The sequence below is a fragment of the Elephas maximus genome, chromosome 23 (assembly GCF_024166365.1).
Source record: "Elephas maximus indicus isolate mEleMax1 chromosome 23, mEleMax1 primary haplotype, whole genome shotgun sequence".
NCBI classification, from domain to species: Eukaryota; Metazoa; Chordata; class Mammalia; order Proboscidea; family Elephantidae; genus Elephas; species Elephas maximus.
Window position 1 is genome coordinate 27,739,242 of NC_064841.1, and position 21,417 is coordinate 27,760,658.

The 21,417-nt window shown below is 38.8% G+C and overlaps 1 protein-coding gene across 4 annotated transcripts in view; it reads left to right on the top strand.

Annotated features, from left to right (window-relative positions):
* Positions 1–8,667, top strand: part of NCEH1 (neutral cholesterol ester hydrolase 1) — a 76,548-nt gene extending 67,881 nt beyond the window's left edge. For 2 of the 4 annotated variants that reach the window (XM_049867298.1, XM_049867295.1), the window contains exon 5: positions 4,912–8,667. In XM_049867298.1, coding sequence (XP_049723255.1) covers positions 4,912–5,529 — 618 coding nt within the window. In that variant the 3' untranslated portion in view covers positions 5,530–8,667. The remainder of the gene's footprint in view (positions 1–4,911) is intronic. The other 2 variants (XM_049867297.1, XM_049867296.1) reach the window with 1 other exon arrangement.
* The last annotated feature ends 12,750 nt before the right edge of the window (positions 8,668–21,417 follow it).

Genomic DNA, 21,417 nt, shown 5'->3' on the forward strand with positions numbered 1-21,417 from the left:
TTAACTGATATATTAATTGAATATGAAATAAGCCAGATCCTCCCAGTACATCCTATGTATACGTGAAGTACTTTTAGAAGGTGAACCATTTAATAAATTATTCCACAAGCATTAATTGGAATAGTAGTAACAAAACTTGTCAATGTAATTTCCATATGTCTTCAAATAACTTACATGGAGAGGTGAATTTTTTAATTGGAAGATATATAAGTGAGAATTTATTAACTCTCTGGAAAAACAAGAGCATTTTTACTTAGAAGCAATGAAGAATTCACAAAAGAACTGAAAGATGCAGCTATGTTTTAAAAATCTAACAAAATAGGCATAACTGAAATTTAAAAACAAACATTAAGAATATTATTTACAGAATACATTTACAGACAGTTATACAAACAGGTACTATTTTCTCATTCATGGTTCTTTACCCTCATTTTCATGAGCTTTTTTGAGAGTTGGTTGAAAGCTATGGGCCCTCAACTCAAACAAACAAACACAAAGCACATACGCCTGTATAAAAAACTGGCCGGCAATGTTCCGGGGAATGCGGAGTCACTAAAAGTACATAGACTGTATCTCAAGAACCTGGTCTTTATACTAAAGCTTGTGATCATACATACTTCTGAAATCCTAAGACCTTAAATAAGCGATCAAAAATAACGAATAAATAAGTTAAAAACTGGCTAGGTAAAAAACATATGGGAAAAAGCTCAACTACATGTGATAAAATTGTGTAATATAAAAAATGAGAGTGGAGAAAGTTTAACTGAGAAATTGGTGGTAGTAAAAATTAGGAAAATCTACAAAGCAATTTGACAGTGCGTTTCAACTCTTACAAATCTTAAACTCCATTAACCCCATAATTACTTAGGGAATCTATCAGAAAGCGACAATAATAATATGGGAAACAACACACACATACATTTACACTCACAACATTTATAAACAAAGTTGCTTAACGCTATTATTTATAACAGTATATAATTAGAAACAACTCAAATTTTCAGGAAGGAAAAATCTGGCAAATTTTAGAACATCTACATGAAAACATACTATCAAAAATTGTATGTTCAAATAGTAATAGCATGGAAAATAACTATCTTATAATATTATTTAATAATCCAGGAAGCAAAAATATAAATACTGGTTTATAGAATTATGATTACAATTATGTAACAGAAAAATATATGAATACATTATGCCTAGAAGTGGTTATCTTTGAGTGGTAGGAATACATGAAACACTTTTTCCCTTTTTCCTATTTTCTGTTTTTTCTCTACTTTGTATAACTTTGCTGTTGAGAATTTATAAAGGAAATTTATAAATATTATCTTATTATTATGAGGAAATTCAGATGGATTTTGATCAGTAAGTCTCCCAATTCCACTTATAAGCTTCCTGAAAAGTGTTAATTAACTCTGGTTAAATATTTTCAGTACAGAGAGTTCAACAACTCACAGGGAAAAAAAATTCATCACTATATTGCTCTAATTGTTAGAAAGCTAAAAATATCCTTTTATGAAATTTCTTTTACTTTTTTTTTTAATAATTTTTACTGTGCTTTAAGTGAAAGTTTACAAATCAAGTCAGTCTGTCACATATAAGCTTATATACACCTTACTCCATACTCCCACTTACTCTCCCCCTAATGAGTCAGCGCGCTCCCTCCTTCCAGGCTCTCCTCTCATGACAATTTTGCCAGTTTCTAACCCTCTCTACCCTCCCATCTCCCCTCCAGACAGGAGATGCCAACACAGTCTCAAGTGTCCACCTGATACAAGTAGCTCACTCTTCATCAGCATCTCTCTCCAACCCATTGTCCAGTCCCTTCCATGTCTGATGAGTTGTCTTCGGGAATGGTTCCTGTCCTAGGCCAACAGAAGGTTTGGGGACCATGACTGCCAGGATTCCTCTAGTCTCAGTCAGACCATTAAGTCTGGTCTTTTTATGAGAATTTGGGGTCTGCATCCCCCTGATCTCCTGCTTCCTCAGGGGTTCTCTGTTGTGCTCCCTGTCAGGGCAGTCATCGGTTGTGGCCAGGCACCATCTAGTTCTTCTGGTCTCAGGATGATGTAAGTCTCTGGTTCATGTGGCCCTTTGTCTTTTGGGCTCATAGTTATCGTGTGACCTTGGTGTTCTTCATTCTCCTTTGACCCAGGTGGGTTGAGACTAATTGATGCATCTTAGATGGCCGCTTGTTAGCATTTAAGACCCCAGACGCCACATTTCAAAGTGGGATGCAGAATGTTTTCATAATAGAATTATTTTGCCAATTGACTTAGAAGTCCCCTTAAGCCATAGTCCCCAAACCCCCGCCCTTGCTCCGCTGACCTTTGAAGCATTCAGTTTATCCCGGAAACTTCTTTGCCTTTGGTCCAGTCCAGTTGAGCTGACCTTCCTGTATTGAGTATTGTCCTTCCCTTCACCTAAAGTAGATCTTATCTACTAACTAATCAGTAAATAACCCTCTCCCACCCTTCCTCCCTCCCCCCCTCATAACCACAAAAGTTATGTGTTCTTCTCAGTTTTTACTATTTCTCAAGATCTTATAATAGTGGTCTTATACAATATTTGTCCTTTTGCCTCTGACTAATTTCACTCAGCATAATGCCTTCCAGGTTCCTCCGTGTTATGAAATGTTTCACAGATTCGTCACTGTTCTTTATTGATGCGTAGTATTCCATTGTGTGAATATACCATAATTTATTTAACCATTCATCCATTGATGGACACCTTGGTTGCTTCCAGCTTTTTGCTATTGTAAACAGAGCTGCAGTAAACATGGGTGTGCATATATCTGTTCGTGTAAAGGCTCTTATTTCTCTAGGGTATATTCCGAAGAGTGGGATTTCTGGGTTGTATGGTAGTTCTATTTCTAACTTTTTAAGAAAACGTCAGATAGATTTCCAAAGTGGTTGTATCATTTTACATTCCCACCAGCAGTGTATAAGAGTTCCAATCTCTCCGCAGCCTCTCCAACATTTATTATTTTGTGTTTTTTGGATTAATGCCAGCCTTGTTGGAGTGAGATGGAATCTCATTGTAGTTTTCATTTGTATTTCTCTAATGGCTAATGATCGAGACCATTTTCTCATGTATCTGTTAGCTGCCTGAACATCTTCTTTAGTGAAGTGCGTGTTCATATCCTTTGCCCACTTTTTGATTGGGTTGTTTGTCTTTTTGTGGTTGAGTTTTAACAGAATCATATAGATTTTAGAGATCAGGCGCTGGTCGGAGATGTCATAGCTGAAAATTCTTTCCCAATGTGTAGGTGGTCTTTTTACTCTTTTGGTGAAGTCTTTAGATGAGCAGAACACTAACATTTTTGAGGACTTACTTGCTTCTTAGAGATATGCATGGAACTTACGTATCTACTGTTCCTTTTCACTTGGAAAACAGATCTTTTTGCTTAAATTCCAATTACTAAAATTGTTTCCTTAGAACTTTCAACCAAGTTAAAAAGGTGTTTCTCAGTTATTTTTTTATATATCTATAAAAAGATTAAATGGTTTATCCATTTTAAATGCTATATTGCAAGTTAATCTGAACTTTAGTTGATTCTTTGAAAACTATGTACAGCCCTAATGTACCCATATTGTTTGGCAGCTCTGTAAACTCAAGATAAGCACATTTTCTTCATTTTATGGATTAAATAACTTAAGAATAGCATTCTGTTTCCTCACCTCCAAATTTCTTTTGGTATCTATGAATAGCATTTCCTTTTTATTTGTAATATGTATTGGTTCCTGTCTCCTTTGCTGTAATTAAAGAACTCAGTTCTCCTCTTCACATTGGCAAGTTTGCTATCCATGTGTCCAAATGTGGGAAGAAGAAAATCTGCGTAAGAAGAAAAGCAGCATGGCATTAAAGCCAGACAGAACTGCAATTGAATCCAGGCCCCACCCTTTCAGAGCTACAGGGCTATGGGAAAGTCCTTTCACCTCTCTGAGCCTCAGGAAAATGAGGATAACATCATCTGATGGCAGGGCTCTGGAGAGGGCTTAGTGAGATGATGCATACACAGATCTTGGCACAAATTAATAATCTTTTCCTCTTGCTATTGCAGAGTAGTTACATCTTGGGGATGGGGTTCTAAGGCCTGGGTATGAAACACTGTATGGCTAAAGTTACCTTGAAGATCAGTTAGTTGCCTATGCAGCACAGTGGCCTAGTTAGTTTTTAGATGTTACATGAAAAATACATAGTTTTAGGCACTAGAATTATAAAATGAGATGATATATTCACACTGAAGGGAGGCATGGGGGAATGAGATCTGCTGAGGCAGGGGATTCACATTCCCATTTCAGCTTGACCCTGGGTCACGTGCTAAGGCAGTAGAATGGAGGTGCATTGCCAGCACTATTTAAATTCTCACTCTTACCAAGCATGAAGATTAAAAGCTTATCTGAGGGGGTGTCCTGAGGTCCACCAAAACACCTTTGAAGTCCCATCATCTGTTCATTTAGCTTTTCTTACCCCTCTTCTCTGGAAGAGCCAGGCTAGATTTTTCTCCCAAGGAGTCCATTGCCTATAAAATTGAGTAAGTTTTGCCATATCCGTCCATGATATGCAGCCACATGTCTTAAGTGCCGTAAGATAGACACAAGTAATGTGTTAATGGAGGTTGAAAGACCTAAGCGATCATGTGCCCTAGAAGGAAGGGCTCACTCAAAACTGTAAGTTGCAAACATCATACCTTTCTTCATTAATACCCAGCAGCTTGATCTGGTGGTAGTGGTGATGGGGGTGGGGGGGATTTTTTTTTTAAACTATATATTACTAAATACCATGCTTAGTGAAAATTTAAGATGTATGTATGCCCTTGACTGATTGAAAGTAACACATTGAGCTACTGTGGTTTCTGTAAAAGGAGCTATGTCTAGTAGAATAATTTGTTTCCTTCCTTTTCTCCAGTTTAGTCAAGACGCCAGTCTAAGAAACAAGCTCAAACTGCAAGCTTTAATTTATCCGGTTCTTCAAGCTCTAGATTTTAACACACCCTCTTATCAGCAGAATGCGAACACCCCAATCCTGCCCCGCTACGTCATGGTGAAGTATTGGGTGGATTACTTCAAAGGCGACTATGACTTTGTCCAGGCAATGATAGTTAACAATCACACCTCCCTTGATGTGCAAGAGGCTGCCGCCCTCAGGGCCCGTCTAAACTGGACATCCCTCTTGCCTGCATCCATCACAAAGAACTACAAGCCAGTCATGCACACCACGGGCAATGCCAGGATTGTCCAGGAGATCCCTCAGTTGCTCGATGCCCGTTCTTCCCCACTTATTGCAGACCAGGAAGTCCTCCAGCACCTCCCAAAGACCTATATTCTCACTTGTGAGTATGACGTCCTAAGAGACGATGGGATCATGTATGCAAAGCGTTTGGAGAATGCAGGTGTGGAGGTGACCCTTGACCACTTTGAGGATTGCTTCCACGGGTGCATGATTTTTACCAGCTGGCCCACCAACTTCTCAGTGGGAATCCGGACTAGAAATAGTTATATCAAGTGGCTGGATCAAAACCTGTAAAGGAGTACAACTTCTAGAAGGCTTGAGCCTCTCTTGACCTCTTGCAACTGCTTCGAAAGACATGCACTTTTTAGTTGACCGATTTCTCCATTGCTTGTGACTTACGGAATCTCTAGTCCCTGCAGACTTTTTGATGGTTGTGTTTTGTTTTGTTTAATGAACTTAATTAACTTAAGTGCAAAACATCTGCACCTGGTTCCCAAAGTGGATCAGTCTGTCTGTTATGGTGGTTTTAGCCAAACAACTCCTAATACACACAGCTGGAGAAAGCAGGGCCAGGAGCTGGAAATAGCTTTGGGTCCTGGCTTTGTTAGATACTTTTTTTTAGAAGAAATTCTTCCATTGCTTCTCAGCCTGTTGGCTAAGCTCAAGTGCAGAAGAAATTCCTCCAGCTGTAAACGATATCATGATCTTTAATGAGTTAAGAAAATGTGGTCTCTTTTCAACTTGCTAGAATTTACTTTGGGTTCAGAGCAGTGTTAAATGTGTGCACTTTAAGGTCAGTGCTGGGTCAGAGTGCCCTTCGTTGTTTACGGATGGACGGTTTCATTTCCTATAGGAGTTTTGGCAAAGGCAAGGAGAAGTGTCTTAGAGGACTTCATTTTATGAGATAGCTATCCATAAGTTGGATTGTAATACTTGAAAGCTACTTTCCACCACTCTTACTAGAAAATATGAGGTTGCATGCACTGAATACCTGCACATAATTAAGTTTTTGTTGCTTTTCGTGAGCTGTCTCCTTGGGAGATCTTTTGGGAACAAGTTTATTTAGATCAAGGATAATTTTTTTTAATTTTAGAACAAGTAAAAACAGGCAAATGAAATACTTTGTTGTGTCATAATGAATACTTCTGACATAAATTACCAAGAGCAGTGTGTATATATTTGGCATAGTTAGAAAAGGAAATGAATTTAATATAGTTTAAAATTATGAAAAATACCTTTAGAAGGTCTAGTTTATTCTTGAAAACTCATCCTTTTTCACTTATATGGCTTTAAAAATGGGGCTATTTTGGAATATATAATGTATTGTTTATTTTTTAAAGTTATTTAATGTTAATATATGCGGCTAGACTTAGAATTTTTCAAAAGTAATGACTGCGATGAATATTTAAAATAATGGTATTTTTGAAAAACTACCTTAGGGTTTAAAAAACTACCTTAGAGTTATATCCATATTTAATTTTGTGGAAAGAGATAAAATAGTTATTAGTACTATTAAACATTAAGCCTATTTTGATGTTTTGCATATGTAAATTAAAATAATTAGTAACTGTGAGTACATTTGATAAAGTCATCTATGTTTATGGTTCATGAGCTTAGGAAAGACCCAGGCTGCTCCTCTCTGTTCTCTATGGCCAGGGCGACACTAGCTCATATGCTTTTGGGTAAAGGGCATACACTGGTACATAGTACCTATACCCTTCGTTTCTCCTTCCAGCCAGATCTAGAAGTTCCCATACCCAAGTTTAACTTCATGTAAAGCCTTCACTGCCAGTGGGAATATCTTTGGCATAGCAAGGAGCTCCAATTTGGATTTGGTAGCTGTGCCTCTGCCCTTCTTCCTGCCCCCTTCCTTCTGTTCCCACTCCATGCTCCTTTTAGGGACTGCAGAAAGCTGCACTGTAACCAGGTAACTGTATCAGGGGAGAGGAAGTTGAACATTTTCTCTCCACTAAAGGATGGGTATTTCCCCACTTCTGGCAGTGGAATGACAAATGAAAACTTGCATCCTTTTTTTTTTCATTTATTGTATGAGCTAATAGCATTATTGTATGAGCTAATGCAAAACAGAAGTAAATGCAGTAGTGTGTGTGCCTGTGTGTGTATGAAAATAACCATACAAGCTAACTTGCTAAGGTACTTAGGTAATTTACTTACCATGTTTGGACCTTTTCTTCCTTTCCTCTAAAATCAGCAAGTTAGATTACTTGATCTATAAGGTCTCATCCAACTATAAGTTCCAACCATCTTGTCAGGTGGCAAATCGTATTGGCCTCTTCTTCTATGGTGGTTTTTTTAAGGCTGTTATTCCATATATACAGACACTTGCATCAGCAATGATTTTTCTTTCTAGAAAACTGGAATTTTAGTTAGTACTCTATGATGTTTTTTACTCTATGATAGCTATATCCTTCACATGATACTATTCTTTTTGAGACAATTTGAAGGAACCAAAGTTTGGACCTTATTTTGGGGGTCATCTACCTCTAAGAAAGCAGAAAAATAATATGTGCACAAAATTCCTTAAAATGACACCCCACCCCCCGAGGTGTGAGCCACATCCTAAAGACATTATATTACAGATTTCTAAAGTGTTCTCTTGAATGAAAAGGGAGTGAAGAAAAAAAAGGGGTTAACCACTGTTTCTGATGAAATACTTGAACGTCACTGGCGATTTTAAGTATGTGATTAATTTGTGAGTTTTAAATATGTGAATAATTTGTCTAGTAACTTACACTGCATCCCACCTCAGACTTTGCTATAATGAAAGTCTGCTTGGGATAACGACAACTGCAAATCATGATACATGAAAATCACTGGATATAAATTAGCCTATAACCACAACAATGGACTCAAGCATACCAGTGAACTTGAAGATGGCACAGGACTGGGCAGTACTTCATTCTGTTATAGAAGATATTTTGGTTTGGGGTGAATTTATTGTTCTTTGAGTTTTTGTTTGTATTAAAAAAAAAAAATTATGCTCTCTGCAGTTTTTTTTTTTAGTGTTATGGCTTTGTTTTGTTTTCCTATTTTATGAAAAAGCTGATAATCTTTATTGTAATCATTGTGAAATATGAATGCAAATATATGAAGAAAAAACCTTAAAGTTAAGTGCTGTAAAATATAGTGAAATGTAAATTAGTTTTAGTGTTTTAGCATTTATTTGTGAAGAATTTTAGACTATCGTATAATTATCTTCATGGATATAATAATATTTTATGCATGACCTTTTAACTTTGGACTTTTTGCTTATTTCCCACTATGAAAGGGGAGGCAGATTTTATGAAGGGTTTTAGTAGCAAATATATTTTATAAAATGAAAATCCAGTATGGAAAATCTAGCATCTATCTGTTTTGAATCATATTTGGAAATAAAATGGCTCCATCTGAGAATGTGACTCTTTCACTTCCCCTTGTCTCATTTTCTGGTTCACACCTAAGACAGTGTTCTCTCTGTACCCCACAGCTGTAGCACAATCCTCCCCAAGTCTTCTGCTCACTGGCGTACCCCAGCTGCCTTTCACCACCGAGAGTGGGTCAGTGGCCTCCCTGATGACAGTGATTTCATGTGTGGAGAAAGTATGAGCTGCCCGTATTGGGGAAACTAGCCTTGGACTGACTAAAATATTCATAAAAGCCAGGCAGGCCCTGGGATTGGCACCTTCAAAACAAGCCAAGTAATTACATATTTTAAGAAGGGATGTCTGCACTATGTGAAGATCACCAGAAAACCAAGAGACAAGGACTGTCTTAGTCATCTAGTGCTGCTATAACAGAAATACCACACGTGGATGGCTTTAACAAAGGGAAATTTCTTTTCTCAGTCTAGTAGGCTAGAAATCCAAATCCAGGGCGTCAGCTCCAGGGGAAGGCTTTCCATCTCTGTTGGCTCTGGAGGAAGGTCCTTTTCATCAATCTTCCCCTGGACTAGGAGCTTCTGCATGCAGGAACCTCAGGTCCAAAGGACACACTTTGCTCCAGGCACTGCTTTCTTGGTGGTACGAGGTCCTCACTTACTCTCTCCTTGCTTCCCTTTCATGTCTTATAAGATAAAAGGTGGTGCAGGCCACACTACAGGGAAACCCCCTTTACATTGGATCAGGGATATGACCTTAGTAAGGGCATTATGATCCTACCCCAATCCTCTTTAACATAAAATTACAATCACAAAATGGAGGACAACCACACAATACTGGGAATTATGGCCTAACCAAGTTGACACATATTTTGGGGGGACATAATTCAATCCATGACAAGGACCTTCCTCCAGAGCTGACAGAGAGAAAGGCTTTCCCTAAATCCAGCATCCTGAATTTGGACTTCTAGCCTCCTAAATTGTGAGAAAAGAAATTTGTTTGTTAAAGCAAATAAGTTTGTTAAAAAGAAAAAAAAGGGTGTCTTAGGGTTCTCTAGAGAAACAGAACTTGTGGGAAATACACACACACATATATATGTATATACACACACAGAGAGACAGAAAGTGATTTATTCTAAGAAATTGTCTCACATGATTGTGGGGGCTGGCAAGTCTGTAAAGTATAGACCAGGTAACAGGCTGGAGATTCCTGCAGTTTTGTCTCAAAATCTGTAGGTTAGGTGACAGGAAGAGTGAAGAGGTTCTGGAAAAATGTCTATAGTCTGGAGCAGAATACACCCTTGGAAAACTCCCTTTTTTCTCGTAAGGCCTTCAACTGATTGGTTAAGGCCCACCATGTTATGGAGCATAATCTGCTTAAGGCCAGCTGATTTAATCACACCTAACTACTTCACAACACAGCCTAGACTAGTGTTTGATCAAACAACTGGGGCACCATAGCCTAGCCAAATTGACCGATAAAATTAACCATCACAAGGGGCAGTCATAATCCAAATGAATTTAGGCTTGCCCAGTTCAGCCAAAAGAAATGGCAATATCATTGAAGGCAGGTTCTCAGATTGACCCTGTCATCTCATGCAAATCTAATAATTTCACACTGGAGTTTATTATGCTTAGTTCATATCAGAATCCCAGGAATTTACAAAACTTATTTTCAAAGTGAATTGTCTGTATTGGTTATAAATGGTCACAAAAAAAAATTGCCATTGAGAAATTTCCCTTCTATTCCAATCTTTAGGGGTTTCATCAAGAAAAGGTATTAGATTTTATCAAATTCTTTTTCTGCATCCGTAGAGATGATCATATGCTTCTTTTCCTTTGTTCTATTGATGTGGTGTATTAGGTTGGTTGATTTTCTAATGATGAACCGTCCTACAATCTTGGAATAAATCCCACTTGGTCATGGTGTATGACTGTTTTAATATGCAGTTGGATTCTGTTTGTTAGTATTTTGTTGAGGATTTTTGTATCTATATTCATAATTGGCCTGTAGTTTTCTTGTGGTGTCTGTCTAGTTTGAGTTTCAGGGTTATGTTTGCATCATAGACTGAATTAGGGAGTATTCCTTCATTCTCTGTCTTTTGGAAGAGTTTGAACAGTGTTGCTGTCAGTTCTCTAAATGCCTGGTAGAACTCCCCAGTGAAGCCATCTGGTCCAGGACTCTTTTTGTCAGGAGCCTTTTGAGCACTGATTCAATTTCTTCACTTGTTATTGGTCTGTTGAGACTTTCTATTTCTTCTTAAGTCAGTTTGGGTATGTTGTGTGCTTCTAAGAATTTGTCCATTTCATCTAGGTTATCCAGTTTGTTGTCAAACAGTTGTTCATAGTATTCTAATTCTGTTTATTTCTATCAGGTAAGTCGTAACACCTGCCTCGTTCATTGTTTATATTAGTTATTTCCATCTTTGTTAGTATAGCTGAAGGCTTGTCAATTTTATTGATTTTTTCAAAGAACCAACTTCTGATTTTATTCTTCTCTCCATTGTTTTTTATTTTATTTATTTATGCTCTAATCTTTGTTATATCTTTTCCTCTGGTAGGCTTAGGCTTAGTTTGCTCTTCTCTTTCTAGTTTCTGGAGTTATTGAGTTCAGCTATTAATTTGAGATCTTCTCTTTTTATGTAGACTGGGTATGTATATTGCTATAAGTCTCCCTCTGAGTACTGCCTTCGCTGCAAAATATTACTGAGTGACTGAATAAAATGATGATTTTTTTTTTCTTCCTTCCACAACTGCATTTTTTTTTTTAACAGACATAGGGGTTTTTGCTATGTTGAGTAAAGTGTTGCAAACTGCCCTTAAAAGAATAATCTACATAATACATTCATAAATTTTCCACAGAAGCCAATTTAAGTGTTTGAGAACTTTTAACCAAAGCAATTCCACCACATTTAGAATGCTATCTTTTCTCTATTTTGATTATTTTTTAATATAGAATCAAATTCTCTCTTTTTTACTCCACTTGAAGCCAAAGAATAAAGAATTAATATTTCTTTTGCGTGACCATAGATTAAAGTTATTTTAAATATTCTACTTTAAGTCAGATGGTTTACTGAGCTAAATACCATCATCCCTGCTTACTTCAATCCCACAACTCTCAGAAAATGAAGTTCCCTTTCTTCTGTTCTAAGCCAATACCTCAGTTTGGGCCCTTAATCTCATTCATTATTATCCCATTCAAGGACTTGCTAAACTATCTCCCCTCTCTCCTGTACCACAACTCTCCATCTCTACTCACTCCTTCCTCATAGCTCTATAAATATAGATAAATCAGTCCTGTCTGAAAGAAACCCCCAATTTGGCCCTTTATCTCTAATTTTCTTTTCTTTCTGGTCCAAACACTGAAAGAGTTGTCTACAGTTTAAAAAGTTGATGAACTGTAAACACTACAAAATTCTATTGCATGTAATTCTCATCAAAAAAGGAAATGTGTGTGTGTTCATATGAGAATGTATACACACACACACACCCCAAGAAAAATTTTAAAATTATATGTGCTACAATATTGTTTTGGCTATCTACTGCTGAGTAACAAATTATTCTGAAACTCATAATTTAAAACTGTAACCAGTTGTTCCCATGATTCTGGGTTGACTCAGCTTAGCTTGGTAGATCATCCGCTAAATGTGGTATTGATGGGGCTGCAACCATTAGAGAGCTCCACTGGGCTAGAACATCCATGACAGTTCACTGCAAGACTGGCAGTTAATGCTGGCTCTTGGCTGGGTGCCTTGGCTTTCCTCCACATGGTTTTTCCTTCTGAATTGGTATTCTAAAAGAATGGCAGCTGGGTACCAAGAGGTGAACATTCTGAGTGTGCAAAAGTAGGAAGCTTTGTATTTCCTAAGGTCCAGATTTGAAAGTTACCCATCACCACTTCCACCACATTCTATGAGTCAAAGGAAGTCACAGGATCAGCCCAAATTCAAGGGGAGGGGAAATAAGACTCCGCTGCTTAATGGAAGGAATGGCAAAGAACTCAATTACCTTTAAGTCACTGGAATTTCTGCCAAGAGAGAACCTCCATTTTTTTTACCAGTCACTGATGAGATTAAAATCCTTTGCTTATAGTTTTTATGTGCCTAATGATTGGGGGAATTTTCCACAGATTACTTCTGGCCCCATATATTTCTCACCTTGTTTCTTCTCCACTGCTACCCTGAACTTCTGGTGCTGGGTATCACAGAATAAGTTCGTATTGTGATACATTCAGCCCTGCACTTCTGTATTATGACACTAAGTAGGTCAACTGAGTATGGGGTTGTGGTGTTCCTGATACTCCTCTCCTTGGAGAACCAGCAATAACTTTACTGAAGCAGCTGCAAATGACTTAAACCAAACCATAAACTAAACCCATTGCTATCAAATCAATTCCAACTCAAAGTCCTTCCCCATAGGGTTTCCAAGGCTGTAATCTTTATGTAAGCAGGTGCCACATCTTTCTCCCACGGAGCAGCTGGTGGGTTTGAACCACGGACCTTTCAATTAACAGGTGAGTGCTTAACCATTGTGCCATCAGAGCTCCTATGTCCCACTTAACCCAAGCAAAGTGTATCCCCAGCTCGATTTTCCCTTGACTGGGTCTCAAAATTGCCTGCAGCCATTTCAAGCCATTTTTTTTTTTTTAACACATGAGGAATTGTCATGAAGAAGTTGGAGTAAAAAGAGTCAGTAACTCTAACCAATTGCAGTTAAAAAACATATGACTTTTGCATATCTTTTAAAAAGTGATAATCTTCGGCACCTATGAATGGAGCCCTTTAGTTCCTTGCAGTTTCATGCAAATGAGAAACCCTAAGTCAAACTTCACAGTAAATTTGCCCCTGTACAAGGTTCCGATTCACAGGTTCACCCTCCTTCAGGATGCTTTTTCTGGGCCATCTCATAGCCCCATTAGTGCAACAAATCGTGAACTAAATGCATTGCCTTTTATAGTCCCCATTTCACTTGATTATACCACCTTTTCCCCAGTTACCCAAGATAGAATTATGACAGTTTTCTTTCCACTCTACCAACATTCAATCAGTCACCATGTCAAATCAATTTTACACCCTAAATATTTCTCAAGTCCACTCCCTAATCTCCATCCTTGAACACACTGCTCTAATTGAGCCCCTCATTATTTCTTGCCCTAACAATTGCAATCTTCCTAATTAGTTTTCCTCTTTCTAGCCTTGTATCCCTCAAATTCATCCACTCTACAGCTGCAAAAGTGATGGATCAAAACCAAAACCTGACTGTATAATTTCCAGTTTCAAGTCCTTCAACAGGCACACGGTAAGATTCAGTCTCCTTAACACTATGCCAAGCTCTCCCTCATGCCCTTGCCTCTACTTTGCAGCTACAATTCTCAAAGTGTGGTCTGGGGACTCATGGGGCCCCATAAAATCAAAACTTTTTTTTATAGTAATATTGTGATGTTATATGCCTTTGCCACTGCTTTTCTTTCATGAGTGGGGTTTTTCAGTAGCTACGTGACATGTGATGTTGCAGTAGATTGAATGTAGAAGCAGATATGAGAATCCACCTGTCTTCTGTTAAGCCAGACAGGAAAGAGATCTGCAAAAATATAAAACGCCACACTTCTTATAATTGTTATTTGAAAATTTTAGAGTTTTTTCCCCCATAAAATACAGCTTAAGATAAAATGTAATTAAATAAATCAATAGCTATTTTAGTTTCTATCATCATAAACATCAATAAATAAAATCCCCACAAACAAAAGCTCTTTAGGGTCCTCAATGCTTTTTAAGAATATGAAGTCCTAAGAGTAAAACATTTGAGAACCATTGCCTTACAGCATCATCTCTTGGCCATCCCTGCATATTGTGCTATGCGACAGCCAGCCAACACTGAACTTACCGTGGTGACTGTGCACACGTTCTACACACACGCCATGATTTTTCTTACCTGATACTCTTCCTTCAACCTAGAATGCCCTTTCTGTCCCCTTCCTTCTCTTTCTTAGCCAGCCTTCTTCAGAAAGCCTTTCCTAACTACCCCATCCTCGGGATGATTTAGGGGTCCCTCCTCTGGTCCCTTCGTGGCTCCAGAAAGTCTAGAGTCCATGAGATTTTGAAATTCTGTTCTGCATTTTCCCCCTTTTTGATCAGAAGCCCTGGTGGCATAGTGGTTAAGTGCTTGGCTGCTAACCAAAAGGTGAATGGTTCAAATCCATCAGCCAATATGCAGGAGAAAGATATGACAGTCTGTTTTCATAAAGATTACAGCCTTGGAAACCCTATGGGGCAGTTCTACTCTGTCCTTTAGGGTCACTATGATTTGAAATCGACTACACTGAAACGGGCTTTTTTTTTTTTTTGGTTTTCCTCTGGTCTCATGAGGGCATCGATGGTTCAGTGGTAGATTCTCGCCTTCCATGCAGGAGACCCAGGTTCTATTTCTGGCCAATGGACCTCCAGCATCGCTACCGCCTGTCTGTTAGTGGAGGTATGCATGTGGCCATAATGCTAAACAGATTTCAGTAGAGCTTCCAGACTAAGACAGATTAAGGAGAAAGGCTTGGTGATCTCCTTCTGAAAACCAACCAGTGAAAGCCCTGTGGATCACAAAAATTTGATCCCAGACTGATCATGGGGATGGTGCAGGACCAAGCAGCATTTTGTCCTGTTGCACATGGGGTCACCGTGAGTCGGAGCCGACTCAAGTGCAGCTAATAACAACAACTGCCTCTTTTCTCACATTGGACTCAACACATGGTGTCTTGGTTATCTAGTGCTGCTATAACAGAAATATCACAAGTGGTTGGCCTTAACAAACAGAAATTTATTCTCTCACAGTCTAGTAGCCTATAAGTCTGAATTCAGGGCACCAGCTCCAGGAGAAGGCTTTCTCTCTCTGTTGACTCTGGAGGAAGGTCCTTGTCATCAATCTTCTCCTGGTCTAGGAGTGTCTCAGTTCAGGGACCCTAGGTCCAAAGGACATACTCTGCCCCGGCACTACTTTCTTGGTGGTATGAGGTCCCCCTGTCTCTCTGCTCACTTCTCTCTTTTATATCCCAAAAGAGACTGATTCAAGATACAACCTGATCTTGTAGATTGAGTCCTGCCTCATTAACATAACTGCCTCTAATCCTACCTCATTAACATCATAGAAGTAGGATTTACAACACATAGGAAAATCACATCAGATGACAGAATGGTGAACAATCACACAATACTGGGAATCATGGTCTAGCCAAGTAGACACACATCTTGGGGGGATGAACGCAATCCATAACACATGATATGTAATTGTTTGATAAAAACCAGAAAACCAAACTCTTTGCCATCAAGTCAATTCCAACTCCTCGTAGTGCCCGTATAGGACAGAGTAGAACAGCTCCATAGGGTTTCCAAGGAGTGGCTGGTAGATTCAAGCTGCCCACCTTTTTGGTTAGCAGCTGGGTCTGAATCCCTCACTAGACTGCGAGTTCCTCAAAGAGGGGTCACGTCGGCATTGCTTTTGTGACCCCAACGCCCAGCACAGTGCATCCCACAGAATACGCACTCAATAATTTTTTGCCAAACAAATGGCTAATGCTGCCTCAATTAAAACATAGTTTTGTTTTTATGACAAGTAAAATTATGCCTGATGCTATTATACATAATATATTTGCTTACTTATATTCTTAAGATAAAATATCTAAGTTTTCTTTTAATCCTCCAGATATTTTCTTTCTAATAAAGTACTAAAAACCTCACTTGGTCAAAGAACAAAAACCCGAAGTCTACAACTGATTTTTTTTATTCAAGGCAATTGCCAGCAGAGGGCACTCTTGCAAATAGATGACCTTAGCTGTCCTACATGCTTGTTGTTTTGGACTTGAATTAAAAGAAAAAAAAAAAGTACCTTTCTTTTACTTTTTATGAAAAGCCATGTCATTTTTCATCACAGAATAAGTTAAATTAGGAGATTAAAAAAAAATAGACTTTAAAACCCTCATAAGTACTGGAGAGAAAACGAATTCTCAAAACAAAACAGAATAAAATATAAAAGGACTCACATTGATCCCTTGTTAAAACATGACTCAGCCCTCTGGCCACCAAAGTCTTTTCTATTCTTCTTCTTCTTTTATTCAAGGCAGATATTGGCCATCCATTTGGAAAAATGCTGACAGAAAAACAGTATCCCTCATTTCTGAAGAGCCATTTAGTGCAGCAGGAAATAGAGGACCCGTATCTTTTTGTTGTGCCTGCTGGCAAAGCCCAGGCACTCAGCACTGCATTGCGGGTCCTTAGATAGGAAGAAACTGCCTTTGAACACAGTAGGGCAGCCACTGGACAGCACCCAACAGCAACAACATGGACTTCACAAGCTAAAGCGCACCTTCAATTCAAACAACACTCAACTGTGACATTTGGAGAATTGCTATCCTTTTTTTTCTCCTCAATTTTATTTATTTTATTGATGTTGTTGAGAATATACACAGCAAAACTTACAGCAGTTCACGTACAATTTAGTGACATCGATTACATTCTTCGCGTAACCATCTCACCCTCCTTTTCTGAGTTGTTTCTCCCTTGTTATCATAAACTCACTGTGCCTTAAGGTTCCTTTCTAGTCTTTCAAGTTGCTATTATCAATTTGATCCCATATACACAGTTATTTAAAGAGCATAATGCTCAAGGCAGGCCTTTTTTACTAGTTAAGCTAAATTATTCTTTTGTTTTAAGATGACTTCAGGGGATATTTTTGGTTTAAGGTTTAAAGATTATCTCAGGGCAATAGTTGCAGGGGTTCATCCACCTTCCATGGCTCCAGAAAGTCTTACAGTCCACAAGAATTTGAAATTCCATTTTGCATTTTCCCTGTTTTGATCAGGATTCTTCCATGGAATTTTTAATCAAAATGTTCAGTAATGGTAACCGGGCATCTTCCAGTTCTTCTTGTCTCATGGCAAAGGAGGCAGTTGTTCACGAAGGCAATTAGTCACACATTCCATTTCCTCCTCCTGTTCCTGACTCTCTTTCCTCTGTTGCTCCAGGTAAATAGGGACCAATTGTTTGCCTTGAGTGATGGCTTGCAAATTTTTAAGACCCCAGACACTACACAACAGACTAGGGGGTAGAATAGAAGCACTAAACAAATTAGTGGGCCAATTAACTGGACTGTCCCATGAAACCATGACCCTAAATCTCCAAAGTAAGGAACCAAATCCCGTGAAGTGTTTGGTTTTACATAAGCAGCCTCAGCAGCTGCTTTTTTTTTTTTTGGTCATTGTAAACATATCTATCACAAAACCTTTGCCAATTCAACTTTTTACAGGTGTGAAACTTAGTGACAGCAGTTACAATAATCAGCTGTGCAGTACCCTTAATGTGATTTTTCTGTCACCATTAATCTCCCTTTCCCCCTCCCTCCCACCCCTGGTAACCACTAATAAACTTTAGTCTCTATACATTTGCCTCTTCTTGTCTTTTTATATAAGCAAGGTCATACAATATTTGTCCTTTTGTGGGACTGCCATACTTTTAAAAACAGATATACTATGTACCACAGTTGAGGGAAAAATGCTGACCGCTGAGCTCCCATGTAAGAAAGGGAATTGCATGAACTAGAATTTAGGAAGCTACAATTTCAGTTCCAGCTCTGCTAGGAAATATCGCAGTAAATTTAGGGAAGTCTTCACTGGTGTCTTAGTCACCTCATTTTAAAAGTTATTTTTATCTAACACCCCTCCTTATTTCGCAAAAATACTTGAAGCGGCTTATATAATTAAATAAAAAATACAACGAAGTAATGACTTAGAAATAGGAGCTTATAGTCAAGAAAAAGAAGAAAAATATGCCAACTAGGAAAACAAATGCTATGGGTGATCTTCTGGTTAGGCTCTGAGAACCCTTGCAGTCAAGGCAAAAAAATAAAATAAAAAAAATAATCAGAGATGTAGCCTTTATTTCAGCAAAGAAGCAATTTCAGTTTCTCAGGGGAGATGGTTTTTCCCTAACACTGAATTCTACAATAAATTCTTACATATGACTTAATGGATAACGTCCTCAGTTATTTTAAAGCAAATACAGCAGGAACTTTCATGTAAATATTTATTTAATGAATTTCAGTGAAAACTGAGGACATAACGTTAAACCTCGGTGTATCCTTATGTTAAAACAATGAAAGTAATAGTGCTTGTCTTACTTCCTGCTTCAAAGGACTGTTTTGAAAATTAAGTTATAGAAGGACATTTTAAAAGCTGGGAGTTAAATGTTAGATAGTTTTAATTTATCCCTCTAGGTGTATTGATAATAAGACAATTTGTTTTCTTCTTTTTTTAGTGCTAGGGGAAAAATCGTTGAAGGTTGTACAAGAAACTGGTTACCTCTAAGAAATGAGAATAGAAATCCTAGGGGAAGAAAAACTTTTCCCTGCTTATCTCCTTCCTGAAATTTTTGCATTTTTTATATATTACATTAACATTTAATAAACAGAAAAGCAAAGCATTTTTCCCGTACATGATACTTTTTACAGGGTATGGAAAATGACCCCAAATACCCATTTTAATTCTCTTTTAGTCATGTTCTAATCATTTGGCAAGTCATTTGTTGCAAGAAAAAGACACCCACCCAAGCTAGCTCAAGTAAAAAATAAGTAGGGAGGTTTATTGTGAGGATACAACCAGAAATCTCCCAGACATAAATAAAGGAAAGGCTGTGGTCATGGAGCTAGACACAGAAAATTCAAGAATCCCAGCTACTTCCTGTACCCCTCAGCTTGTCTAGTTTCTGCGGCTTTCTTCTTATCATCTGCATTATTCAACTTCTCTCATCAGACATGGTTTCTTGGCTGCATATGATCAAAAATGACTAAATTCTGGGTAAGATTAAAGCACTCACTAGTAAGACGTCTTAGTTCCTTAGTCTAGTGCCTCTCACATTTAGTCTACATATGGCTCTGAGGGACCTTGTTAGAATGAAGATTCTAATTCACTCCATCTAGGTGGGTCAGGAGAATCTACATTTTAACAAGGTCCCAGGCCGTGCTCGTGCTGCTGATCTTGAACACACTGAGAACCAAACAGGATTGGTTGAAATAATATATGGAAATATTTATGAATTGTTTAGAAATATTGAAATGTCACATAATAATCAATGAATTACTCCGTGAAACGGATAGAAAATGGTTTGTAGAAAATGGCCTTCGCTGTGATTTAAGGATTTGAAATAGAAAGGCCAATTCTCAGATGCATTCTATTCTCTCTGTACGCGAGTAGGGTTCTGGCCGGAAAGAGATGGCGCACTCATACGGCTTCATTTGAGGAGCACTTACCAAAGGAACGCTGCACAGGATGTGGGCGGGGCTTAAGGAAACCAGCAGGGGAGGGGGCGGTACTCTGGAGCTTGTAGCAACAGCATCTCCTCTCGGCCTGGTAGGGCGAGTTATTGTTGTGGGCTGTCTAGTCGATGCGGACTCCCAGTGACCCTATATGACAGAGTAGAACTGTCCCATAGGGTTTCATAGGTTGAAATCTCTAAGTGAGCAGATCGCCAGGTCTTTTCTCCCACACAGCAGCTGATAGGTTCAAACCATCAACCTTTTCGTTAGCAGCCAAGTGCTTAACCATTGTCCCACCAGAGGGAAGGGAGTAATCCCCCATTCTACTAGAGGGATAAGAGCCCTGGTGGTGCAATGGTTAAACACTCGGCTGCTAACTGAAATATTGGCTGTTGCAACCCACCCAGTGGCTCCGCAGGGGAAAGACTAGGTGATCTGCTTCTGTAAAAGATTAACCCCCCCCAAACCAAACCCTTTGTGATCAAGTCAATTTTAACTCATAAGGACCCCATAGAACAGAATAGAACTGCCCCATAGGGTTTCCAAGGAGCGGCTGGTGAAGTCAAACTGTCGACCTTTTTGGTTGGCAGCCAAGCTCTTAACCACTGCGCCACCAGGGCTCCCTCTAAAGATTACCAACTAGAAAGCCCTATGGGGCTGTTCTACTCTGACCTATTGGGCCGCTATGAGTTGGCATTGACTCGAAGGCACCTAACAACAGCAAGAGCGATAAGGAGCCCTAGTGGCACAGTGGGTAGCAAAGTAGTTTAAGTGTTCAGCTGCTAACTGAAAGGTCGGCAGTTGGAACCCACAAGCCACTCCACCGGAGAAAAATGGGGCTGTCTGCTTCTGTAAATATTTACAGCCTTGGAAACCCTATGGGGCAATTCTACTTTGTCTTAAGTAAATCAGAATCTACTACACAGCAATGAGTCTATAAGAGTGAAGCTGTGTCCTTTGGTAGACCAGCAGAAGGTGCCAGGGGAATGATCACTGCAAACTTCACTCTGACTGTTGTCCATTCTCCTATTCATGCCTCCCATCTTTTGAAGCAGAGGTGAGGAACTCCTTCATCAACCAGACTCTGTGAGCCCACAGCAGGGTACAGCAGGTGGAGAGTGAATCTGGAGGGGTCTGGAAAGACAACCAGCACACCCTGTAGACAGAACTGCACATCCTGTGCTTTTGTATCCTAGGGATTAATGCCACAGATAACAAGGGGAGGAAGAAGTTTCTTCATGTCTACACTGGCACATTTTAGCTTTTTATGCTCTCCAAAGTAATTACACTTTTAAGAGAAATCATATAAGTGACATTTAATTTAGGATTGCACTTAGTGGAAATAATAGGGTTAGCTCTATTACACCATCTATGTCTATGGTTACCCTGGTTAAAAATTTGTAAGCACAAAAACTACATAAAAATACACTGCTAGTCTCTCCTTTTAAGTACCAGTTGTAGGATCAAATGATCTTTCCTGCCTACTACTGGAGCCCTAGTGGCGCAGTGGTTAA